Below are 12,504 nucleotides of genomic sequence, written 5' to 3' on the forward strand. Positions count from 1 at the left end.
TATATTTTTTTATAAAAAAAATTGTAATGAAAAAGTTTAAACGTCAATGTCAGATCTTTAGGCTCTAGCGTGAAAAGGAACGTGATGTTTATTTACGTGCTCAAGTCAATCACACGGAAATCACAATATAATAGTCATTACGCACAAACGCGAAAATTCCAAGTGTGATGATTCTAAACTTCTGAAAATGTTGTGGTATCTACCATTCTCGGAAAGTATCAAGAAAAGAGCCTGCAGATACCTCCTCCAGCGTTACCTCGGCAACTTTCTCGAAGAGAAACTTACTTTGGATCAGCTGAGTGTAGATCTATACAATGGAACTGGGACTGTATCCGATGTTAGCCTTGATTGCGAGGTATTTATTAACAATATTAACTAATTAAAAGCATTTTAAGAGCTCTCGAAAGTTGAATGTTTGTGATTTAACTTCAAACGTGCGTTGTTCATTCAACGCGAATGTAAGTGCGTAATATTTTTTATGCAAAATAGCACGTGTTTACAGTATAACAAAGGACTGCCATGATAACAATGACTTTTTAAATATACTATTTTGATCTAATTGTTTTTTTTCGACCCTATTCAGCATGTTTCATTTTCATGTTATATGAAACATCTGTTCCAAATGTAGTTTGCAGCTACCACTGAAGCATAAAATATTACGATTTAAAAACCAATTAAAAATTATCAACGTGCATAAGAATAGTGTGCATGCAATGTATTTTTGCTCTATATAACTAAGGTTCCAGCAACATAATGTTTTTTATATTTTTATCGTAATTTGCTACCATCAGGCACTCAATGAACTTGGAGACGCACAAAATTGGCCCCTGGAGATTGTTGATGGTCACATGAAAGAGATCACAGTCACAGTGCCGTGGTCAACACTTCTAAAAGATGATTCGGTTGTGGAAATCAACGGGCTTTCACTCACGGTGCAGCCTAAAGTTAGAGCTGAACCAGGTATGGCTACAGTAAATTAAACTATTTTTTATGTATTAGCTCAAAGCATAAAGTTCACACAAAATGAGCTTTTGTGCATGTCAATGAATTTACTAACAAATTGTTTAATTATAGTATAGTATAGTGTGGCCATTAGTGCTGTGCACTCCCTGAGGTATGCGCGGCGAGGTGGGAGGCGAAGAAAAAAGTGCATGAGTTCACATGAGATCGATACATTTCGGACAGATCTTACGATATCAGTTTGCATTTCTTAGAAAAGACTTGTGGCGGGACGATGGTCAGAGGCTGTCTATCTGTAATATATTATACTTAGGGCCTGTTTCACCACTTCCTGACAAGGCTATCTACCACTTAACTTGACAGATAGAGTATGGAGAATCTGTCTTTCACCACTTCCTGATAAGGTGCCTATCCGGCACCTTATCAGGAAGTGGTGAAACAGGCCCTTAGTTGATTAAAATGTAACCCAAATATACTCATATTTTAATAAAAATGTGCAGGTCATAAATAAGAACTAGACTGAGAATTCAAAGCAGGAATTATAAATTTAGTTCTTATTTATCATTCTTGTTTTATTGATTATTTTTTTTAATTTACAAACAATTATATATTCTAAGGAAATTTATTCTGACATAGATTCTGTTTCAACTTCATCTTCCATTTCGTCATCATCTTCATCTTCCACTTCGCCACCGGATGCAAATTTATTATGAATGAATCGATAACATTATCGAACCTACTATCGCGACTCCAGTAATCATTTTCATTTTTCTGGACATGATCGTCGCATCTCTGCCATTTTTCCGCCGTGAATTCCGAAAACAATTTGTCCAATAAGATTATCTTAACGCACGACCCATCTTTGAATATTTATCTCATGTGCGTCTGACATAAACAGTCCGGTACAGATAACACTACCTACCGCCACGAGCGTTGACGGCGCACTGACAGAGTGCAGCAGCCGATTCTCCCCCCCGTCTCGCCGCGCATCTACCTCAGGAAGTGCACAGCACTAATGGCCACACTATAATAGAAAAGAGGTCAAATATTATAGCTTTAACAAACTTTTTACTTTGAATATTGCAATTTTAATAGTCTACTTAAATATCTTATAAATAATTTCCAGTATCGTCAATGCTGGAGTCGATGTGGTCTTCCATGTCTTCGTCCATGCAGCTGGCAGCCGAGTGTCTGCGAGAGGAAGCCGGCCCACAGGAATCTAACCCTGTGGAGGGGATTGAGATGTTTGCACATGCTATTGATTCAAGTATGTATCAAATCCTACGAATAATAAAAACTAAGGAAACGTAACTCCCATACTATTACCATTTTGAATTTGGTTTCTTTGGAACTCTCATGTAACGTCAGCCTAATACTGCTTAAAGCCACCTAAATATTGCAAATGTATTGAAATGTGTACCTAAGGTACACATTTTTGACAAGTATTGTAGAGCATGTTTTTTGACGGAGTTACTTTTCCTTAGTTTTTATTATTCGTAGATCAAATCCGGTTTTCCATCTTCTTTGCCACTTTTCATAAGACGCTTTGTATCATATTGTAATAAGAACAAGGTATAAACATTATTTTTTCTGTTTCAGTTCTCAGTAGAGTAAAAGTCAAGTTTATTAATACAAAGATAAGAATTGAACATGTTCCTAAAAATGGCGACAGAGGCATCGCTTTGGAGATCCATATACAAAAGTAAGTACACATTATTACCACACATTTATCTTGAAAAAAATTTATAAAAGATTTTTTAATATTAATTATTACTATTTTATCTTGCAGTGTTCACTACTTTGATGAGGCTGGTGCTGAACCAGTACCTGATGCCACGGATCCTGAAAAAGCCAAAACCTACATCGTGGCAACATACACTAACAAAAAAATTAAGTTTGACGGTGTCACATTTTATATAGACGAGTTTCCATCGAAACTACGGACAATGGCTCCCAGTCTAATCATGGAAAAATCTGCTTCGTCAGTCGCGACAAAATCAGATGGTACCGTTGAGTCTCCCGACTCCAACTACCAAAGCACCATGTCGGATATATTCTATGAAACTAGAAGTGTCATATCTACCATAGAGTCAGATCCTATAAAGGAAATTATTGGGGAGCAGCAGACGAGTATTCATGAAGCGACTCCAGAGGAACGGAGTAATCAGCCAGATCCGATACTATTTGCAAAATTAGGAGGTTCTCAGGAGCTGTCCTTGAAACTCAAACATTCTGATGAGGTTGAAGGACCGAAGGTGGAAGTCAAGATACTGTTGGGATCTTTCCTAATATTCCTCACACCGAGACAGTTGCATACAATCATTGAATTGATTGAAGCTCTAAACCAGCCGCATCTAGAAGATACCAGGTGATTGAACTATTCATTCATCATTGTTATTGCAGGATGCATTACATAAGGAATGTCACTTCTTATAAGGAGGCACAAACAACATTTTATTACTGTTATCTTACTTCAAAATTATTGTTACCTTGAGGCTCTGTAGAGATAAAACAATTTCATTCCTTAAATTATGTGTATAATGTATGTTGTTTAATATTAGTTGATACTGTTTTTTATGTATGTACTATCAGAGAAGTTGATTCCTAGGCAGATGGCGGACCTAAGTAATTTGGTCGCGTTAAGTCAAACCTAGCCGACCAATCACAGCTAACATTGAATTGACATAAGCCAACCAAATAACGTAGGCTCGTCAACTGCCTAGGAATCATTTTCCTTGATGGTATTAAACTTTCTTGTTACTTCTAACTAAATACAATATAATTTCCGTCCTTTGCAGTAACATACCAATACGGGAGCACGTCAATATGCAGTGCAAGCCCATGAAGCACGCCGACTTCCAGTTCATTGAGGCTCAGCTGCTCGGCAACTTGGAGAAGCAACATTCCAAGCCCATGGCCATGTATGGCTGGTCAGGCCCTAGTTTCGGTGAGTTACTTTCACAAGAAGATTTTAGGTTTATTTGTGTGTTTTTGCTATAAGTAGCTATATTGTATAATTTTAATAGTGTTTTGTATGTTCGTAATAAAATAAACTTACATATCGCTGGCCCCGGGCAACAAAGCGGTAAACGCCGGTTACGCCCTTTTTAATGTTATTTGATTTTTGGCTTCTCTGAGTATTAGTCTATCACCCCTATTTATTTCATAGTTTTAAAATAATATTTTGGGTATAATAAATGACAAAAGCTTTATTGAATCGAAAATTCTCTTACGACTTAAACTGTATTCTTGCATTACTCTATGAAACATAACTAAAAAAACCGGTGAAGATACGATACAACTAAGCTTTCGCTGTAAGATTCCCCAGAAGAACGGGGTAATCGGCTGGTACGCTCGAAATCTAAAGCGAAAAATACGTCGTATTATGTTCTTACAGCCGTAAATCTCAAGCGGTTTGGTGATTTTATAAAGTCAATAAACAATGTTACAATTGAAACAATATCGCTTATTATATAGCTGTTGTATTATACTTTTTTCAATTATTTCAATATTTTTTTATACTATTACAATTATTTTGATATGGTTAAATAGGTAAAAAAATTTACTTTCATATGAGACATCACACATTGTTTTGGACCACTGTACCCTGCACTATAAACAAAATAGCTTATTTTGTCTCTCCTGAACAAAACGATTTTTGATATTACGCCTTTATTGCCCGGGGCCAGCAATATTTAAACAAAAATACTCTAACGGGAACGCAATTAAAATTCCAATAAAATTACAGTATGTATATCCATTCTCTATTAATCTATCTATTCCAAACAATTTTATAATTTTCCTAACTTGTTAATGCTTGGAATTCTTCTAACAGAGGAAAGTGACGCGGAAAGCGACAAGTTCCTCCCGATGACGTCACAGGCCGCCGCTATGACGGAGAGCTTCACGTCGTCAGTGAGCTCCATGAACACGAGCATGACGTCCAGCGTCCACACGTCCTCGTCGCCCAAGATCAGGAGGAACAAGAGGGGTGAGTGTGCGAGAGAGACGCAGCGACAGTTCCCACCGATGACGTCACAGGCCGCGGCGATGGTGGAGAGCTTCACGTCGTCGGTGAGCTCCATGAACACGAGCATGACGTCCAGCGTCAACACGTCCTTATCGCCCAAGATCAGGAGGAACAAGAGGGGTGAGTGTGCGAGAGAGACGCAGCGACAGTTCCCGCCGATGACGTCACAGGCCGCGGCGATGGTGGAGAGCTTCACGTCGTCGGTGAGCTCCATAAACACGAGCATGACGTCCAGCGTCAACACGTCCTTATCGCCCAAAATCAGGAGGGACAAGAGGGGTGAGTATGCGAGAGAGATGCAGCGACAGTTCCCGCCGATGACGTCACAGGCCGCGGCGATGGTGGAGAGCTTCACGTCGTCGGTGAGCTCCATGAACACGAGCATGACGTCCAGCGTCAACACGTCCTTATCGCCCAAGATCAGGAGGAACAAGAGGGGTGAGTGTGCGAGAGAGACGCAGCGACAGTTCCCGCCGATGACGTCACAGGCCGCGGCGATGGTGGAGAGCTTCACGTCGTCGGTGAGCTCCATAAACACGAGCATGACGTCCAGCGTCAACACGTCCTTATCGCCCAAAATCAGGAGGGACAAGAGGGGTGAGTATGCGAGAGAGATGCAGCGACAGTTCCCGCCGATGACGTCACAGGCCGCGGCGATGGTGGAGAGCTTCACGTCGTCGGTGAGCTCCATGAACACGAGCATGACGTCCAGCGTCAACACGTCCTCGTCGCCCAAGATCACGAGGAACAAGAGGGATGAGTGCGCGAGAGAGACGCAGCGACAGTTCCCGCCGATGACGTCGCTGTGTCTCTCTCGCACACTTACCCCTCGTGAGTATACGAGAGAGACGCAGCGACAGTTCCCGCCGATGACGTCACAGGCCGCCGCGATGGCGGAGAGCAAAGAGATAATTATATAAAATGCGTCATGCAGTTAAAAAATCACATAAAATACTAAGTATATTTTGTTTTCTTTTTCAGTGTCACACATTGACGGCGACCCGACGGCAGAAGTGTCGCACATAAGTCTACGCATTGCTTCGGTGTCGTGCGTGCTTCTTCACAAGGTAATCAACTTACCTTGCGTAGTCATATATTTTTTTTAAATTTATTTCGGCACAATTAACTTAGACCAATTAACTAAATTAAATGCATTGGACAAAAAGCCACATTTAAAAACACCCTCCCGTAGAATACTTTAGTCCGTTTTGAGTCCTCTGTCTAATGTCTTTGTATAATAGCTCGCTTATCCTCTATTCTCGACACCAGCCTCTATTATATATTATTATGCTATAGAATATGAATACCTATGGACAACTAACTTATATTCAACTTACTTGGAAACGCTTACTAAATGTGTGTCATATCCAGGACGTGCTATTCCCAACGCCGATCTCCGGGCGGTTCGTGACGGTGGCGTCGGCGACTCGCCTTCAGCAGCTATCCACGGAGTTCTTCTCCCGCATACAGACATTCACCACCCTGGACGACAGAAGACTGAGCAGCATCAACAAGTCGCTGGATGCTGCTACTGATAGAGATCATCTCAGGTATGCGATGGGCATGGCGTCGGTTTTTGTACTGGCTATATAATCTAAACTTAAGGCGAGTGAGCAGTCAGTCATCGGTGAAAAATAAAATGAAAAACGGTTCTACTTAAGACGGCGCGGGCGACTAAAACGAAATTGCCGATTTTATAATTCATTTTTATACTTGAAAATTAGCCCCGAATTGATTCATTTTTTAACACAGATAGGTACTACATATTATATTTCCGAGGGTCTGACCTAGCAAAAACACGATGTTTTAAAAATTTTCTCGATATTAAAATCACAAAGATGCATCTAATGTTCACCAATGGACTTCGATTTCTAGTTATTTGAACATTACATAATAGGCTGTGTAGTGCACACAGCTTATTATGTTGTTTAAAATGACTTACATAGAATTTCCATTACACAATATTCTCCTGATTTACTCAAAGCATGTATCTAGATTCCTAGCGCTCGAGATCAGTCTGGACGGCAGCGAGAAGGTGACGGCGCACGGCAGCCAAACGGTCTGCGAGGCGGCCGTTCGGAATGCCCTGCTGCGAGAGTGTCTCTACAACCAGGCTGACGAGAGGCATACGAGCTTCGACCTCGTCAAGTTTGAGAATAAAGGTGGCAAAAGAGACTACTAGATTTATGAAAGTACCATCAAGGAAATTGATTCCTAGGCAGTTGACAGACCAACGTCATTTGGTCGGATCATGTCAATTCAATGTTAATTGTGATCTGTCGGCTGGGTTTGACATAACTCTACCAAACTACGTAGGTCCCCCATCTGCCTGGGAATCAACTTCTCTGATAGTACATTATACCAGACTACAAAATATGTCCGAGAAATTTAGTAAAACAGAGAGGCATACGCCAAAAAAAGAATATTAAGACTTACCTTTTTTGTATCACAGTGTCTGGTAGAAATACTAGCATTGATCTTTTTTTTTCAATTGAGACAGTAATAACACAGTATAGCAATATGACAAATCCCTACAGTAGTGAAACGAATGTACTTGCGCAGAGCAACGGAGGGGTACCCGCGGGGAAGCGGGCGGCGCGGGCCCGCGTACACAAACTCGCGGAGTTTGTGTACCTGCGCCCACAGGGGTGACGTTGGCGCGTTGTCTACGAATTTTGTGTTGTAAAACTATAACTTATCTTATAAACAATGGGATATTATAATAAATGTTCAGTGTACGGATGTAAATCTGATTCAAAAAACAAAAAGGATTTAAATTTTCATAAATATCGGCTCACAGTTTACACTAATATTGTGTTGGCCTTGGCGGCATGTATTTGCATCTCTGTTTTATTGTTTACGTTGTAAGAAGTGTAACAAGGAGAGGAACAATATAGAATAAATTAAAAATCTGTCAAATACCCTGTTACATACCGCCCATGACTATTAACAATGTCGGATGTGGAAAACGACAACTTTACAGGAGAGTGATTCAAAGTCTAAATTGTGCATAACTTTTTACTTATTTCAAGTAGGATCATGAAATTTCAAGGTAATACTATAAAAGTTATATACGTTTGATATGTTATTATGAGTATCTCGTATTTTATGCCTAAATATGAGAAAAGTCACTTCTGACCTTTTTAACGGGGTACGAGTAATGCTGATTTGTCGGAAGTGCCAGAACCGACATTGTTGCTTGTAGAAAATCGACGATTGCTTGTCGGAAGTGGCATTTACGTCATTGTTAAGTGATAACCATTAATTTAAAAATATGTCGCATGTAGAAATTACTAACAAAAACGTCAACAATTTAAAGAAAAAAAAATAGTTTTAGGGACTTCTGTCAAATAAAACGTAAAAGCAATGTACGTATGAAAATACAAAACATTTCTTATGATTTAAATAATTCGGAAAATCAAATTTTTATCCGAAATGCAAACTTACTTAAAACATTGAAATTAAAAATTATTACCAACACTATTTTGTTGACTTTTTGATAGCATAACATAAATTAACTAAACAAAATAAAAAAATATATTAATTATAAAGAGAAAAAGTTTGTTTTAAATTATAAAGAGAAAAAGTTTTGTTTGTATTGAATGGGCTCAATAATTACTGAACTAATTTTAAAAATTATTTTACTTTTGGAAAGCTACATCATTTGCAAATAACACAGGCTATGTATTATTCTGAAAAATATTAGGAATCCTACCGAAAATACCAAAAATATAACCCAAAGTGGTAAAAATTTGCCAAAAATTTCATTATTTCACTTCCGCTACGAAAAATACTGATGATACATCAAAATAATGTTATAAATTTTTATAGTACTCATCATTATCTACAAAAAAGCCCAGGGTATTGCCAAAAAAGCCAGGGTTATGTCTATCTTTAATGGTTAACGAATAATAACCATTACTTTCATTAAAAAATTTACTTCAAATCATCTCCTTCTAGCGTAACTTTTTTTGCATATTCGTTATTAATCCTTACCTACATAAATATCAAAATATTAATTGGAATTATGTGAAAAATAGAATTGTCCTTTAAATTATTACCATGAGCTAAATATTTTAGAAGTAAGGACAGTTTGATTAAAGCTCAAAATAAGGCGCCCGCGCTGACGCGGCAACGGCGGCGGCTACCACGAATGTGTAATGGAAAATATTATATTTGCAAGTCGAACGACCGGCTATCGATCTCATCTAGATCTTCCAAATATGCTGGAGAGATGATAGTACCTAAATGTGTGGGGAATACAGAAAGTACTGACGAAGGACTGACTGTTTTGCAGGCCCATGAAACGAAGTTCGCGGAGTCAAGTAGTTCTTAAAAATTTCTACATTTTAGGTCACTTACGTACCACCACAGCCTTTGTTTACATGAAAAATTGAGATTAGTATTTATTAGATTAATTATTCAAAAGCAATCTTCTTCATCCGAGATTTTTTCTGATCCACTGTGGTATTTTAAACAGCATTTTAGATATTATTTTTGGGAATTATGTCACTTTTACATAATTTGAGTAAATCTTTATGTTTGTTGTCTACCTGCTTAATAGCAAAATGCCAAGAAAGTCTGGCTTTATTGCGGCTACTAGTCACCAAATCGCAAAACCATGAAAAATACGATTAATAAATAAAAAATTATATTAATTCATTATGTATGACATGTGCCAACAAAAACCTAATTTTCGCACAAAAATTACCCATTTTAAAGCCTTCTGAAATTTCTTAAAAGTCGGTAAGCAACGACAGATATGGTATAAACTACAAGCACCATTTAATCAATAAGAAAAGTAAATGAAATGATTATGATTTAGTACTACCGACATTTTACCAATTTATAAATCCACATAATAATGTCAGAAGTGACAATTTAACCATTTATAAAACCGATTAAAAATGTCGTATGTGGTACTACCCACATTTTACACATTTGAAAAACCGGTTAAGAACATTGGATGTGGTACATCCTACAATTTTAAGTTACCTACGATAAATTAATGTTGATGAAGTTAAGAATTCATCTCATAATCAAATCTAAAGCAATAAAACATAAGCTATACTGTTAAAAATATTTAAAAAGATTATAAAGAATAGTAAATACCATTTTCCGCACTAGCGTTAGCTTTGGACATAATATTACCATCAGCATTTTTTGCCTTTTACTATATTTTTCTTAATTTCGTTGAGTACCAAGTTTTAATTGGCCGTGCTGATCTAGTAGACATCGAAAATGGCGTCGAAAAGTAAAAAAATATAACTATGGTAGCAAAAAATCAAGTGACAGCGCGACGTCCATTCCCTCCGTTAACATAGTCGGATGTGGCACATCGTGAGCTCTTACTCGCTTACGCGTTCCGTCAATAACGTAGGTAGTGACTATCCGACATTGTTAGCGGGTCTAGCCTGTGCTGTTTAGATCTTAATGCCGACAAACTCGATAATCTCGACCGATTGTTTAATAATTGCCTCCGATTCATATTCAACCTTCGAAAATACGACCATGTTTCTTCGTATCGCTCCAATCTACACTGGTTACCAGTACGTCAGCGCCGCTCTGTGCAGGCACTGTGTGTGCTATATTCACTGCTGCATCATCCCCATACTCCCGAATATCTCGCCCCTCACTTTCAATACCGTTGCAGCAGGCACGATAAAAACCTCCGATCCACTTCAAATCAGCTTTTAAGTTGCCCCTCTTACAAGTCAAGTTCCGTCCACTCTTCTTTTAATATCCAGGCTATTCTCCTCTGGAACGCTCTTCCTCGGGAAATCAGGATGTCAAAAACCAGAGATACTTTTAAGCGCAGGGTACGTGAGTTTTACTTGAAACAGTTGGCAAACTCTTAGTTTTCATAATTTGTGGCATAAATTAATATTTATAATATTTTTAGCATCATCATTGATCAACTATATATTATTATAATATAGTTATTATATAAATATTATAATATAGTTATTTATAATATTACGTATGGTTATTGGTTTTATTTATATATAATTTTATGTGTGATAATATGTATATTATAACTTATAAGTATAGTATAATATTATACAATATATATTTTATGAGTATAATATATATATTTATTATTTTTTTCTGTCTTTTCCTCTTTCAACTCGACTGGCACCTATACAACTTTGTCCTTGTATCGCCCAAAGGTTGACTGGTAGATAATGCCATACGGCATTAAGTCCACCTTTGTACCTATATGTGCATAAAGTTTTTAAAATAAATAAATATGTAAATATAAAACGCTGATTTAACAGATTAAATGATAACATTTGCATTACAAGCACAATATTTTATTTTTATTTTATTTCCCGTTTCGTGGCAACCCTGGCATATCTGCTCGGTACCTGTCATCGGTGGCGGCATCGTGCGACGTCAAAGGCGTTTCGTTACTGTAGGGACTAATATTGCTATACTGTGGTAATAATATGTTCTGATGCCAGTTAATGACTGGAGTAGCGGAAGGTTCTTTGTTACTTTGGTAACGGAAGATTCGTGCTTATTTGTCGTTAGGTTGGCTTAGATACTACTACTACAAAGTAGTAGTAGTATCTAAGCCAACTGACACAATATTTCTGCAATCTAACCCATTGAAGGTTAGATTGCAGAAATATTGTGTCAGTTTGCTTCCAAGTTTTTTCACAAATTTTCAAGTATTCGTATATTGTTCAACAGATGATGCCGAGAACAGCTTAACATCCAAGGCTAATTTGAAAATAAACTTCAAACAGACATCGAAATACTTGTGCGTGTCCGGAGAGAGAAAACTCGTTCATCCCACCACGGATATTGTGTAAGCACTAACCATTCTTCAATATCTTTAAAGAATCAGCCAAGTGTGAGTCGGACTCGCGCACAAGGAATCCGTACCGTAAAATGGCAATCTATGAATCTGGAAATCTTTTAATATTTATTTTATTTTAATCTTATTATTTACTAGCTGACTCGGCAAATGTTGTTTTGCCATATAAATTTATTGTAGCATCAATATAAAAAGTAGATAGAAACCTATCTTCAGGCCTAACGAATGTATGTAATTACAAAATGTCACGTGTTTATTTATTTATTTATTTTATAAGTTTATTTTTTTTTTTGTGTGACACGAGAATTTTATATTATATTATAGATTAAAGTTGAGAATCTAATTCAGATTGAAATGCATGCCGTTCCACGTGGACATTGAGTTGAGCGTGCTAGACCGCGTGTGCGCGAGCGTGTGGCCGCCGCCCCGCGCCGCGCCCGCCCCGCCCCCGGCCACGCCCCCCGCCCCCTCGCACAACCACCTCAGCTTCGCGCTGCACTGCCCCGACTTAGCGCTGTTGCTGAGGTTAGTGTAACTGGTGTAACGTAGTATCTACTTAAGGGATTGAATTATTATTTAAAACTGTAGCTGTGTTGTGTTGTTGATGTTACGTGGATTAATATTCAGCAAACTGTACCATTGATTTCATTCTAATTGGTTTGATTTCACTTTCAAAGTATTCTACAGATAT

At 37.9% G+C, this 12,504-nt stretch overlaps 1 protein-coding gene across 3 annotated transcripts in view; it reads left to right on the forward strand.

Moving 5' to 3' along the window:
- The first annotated feature begins 72 nt into the window (after positions 1-72).
- LOC121726221 (autophagy-related protein 2 homolog A) overlaps positions 73-12,504 on the forward strand; it is a 41,868-nt gene continuing 29,436 nt past the window's right edge. Inside the window, exons 1-12 of one of the 3 annotated variants that reach the window (XM_042113458.1) lie at positions 73-355; positions 792-960; positions 2,087-2,227; positions 2,560-2,662; positions 2,750-3,328; positions 3,759-3,907; positions 4,796-4,951; positions 5,972-6,057; positions 6,362-6,540; positions 6,986-7,152; positions 11,687-11,804; positions 12,162-12,338. In XM_042113458.1, the coding sequence (XP_041969392.1) occupies positions 188-355; positions 792-960; positions 2,087-2,227; positions 2,560-2,662; positions 2,750-3,328; positions 3,759-3,907; positions 4,796-4,951; positions 5,972-6,057; positions 6,362-6,540; positions 6,986-7,152; positions 11,687-11,804; positions 12,162-12,338 (2,192 nt within the window). In that variant the 5' untranslated portion in view covers positions 73-187. Of the gene's footprint in view, positions 356-791; positions 961-2,086; positions 2,228-2,559; positions 2,663-2,749; positions 3,329-3,758; positions 3,908-4,795; positions 4,952-4,984; positions 5,429-5,619; positions 5,747-5,971; positions 6,058-6,361; positions 6,541-6,985; positions 7,153-11,686; positions 11,805-12,161; positions 12,339-12,504 lie in introns of those variants that run through there. The other 2 variants (XM_042113459.1, XM_042113460.1) reach the window with 2 other exon arrangements.

The sequence above is a fragment of the Aricia agestis genome, chromosome 4 (genome assembly GCF_905147365.1).
Source record: "Aricia agestis chromosome 4, ilAriAges1.1, whole genome shotgun sequence".
Classification (NCBI taxonomy): Eukaryota; Metazoa; Arthropoda; class Insecta; order Lepidoptera; family Lycaenidae; genus Aricia; species Aricia agestis.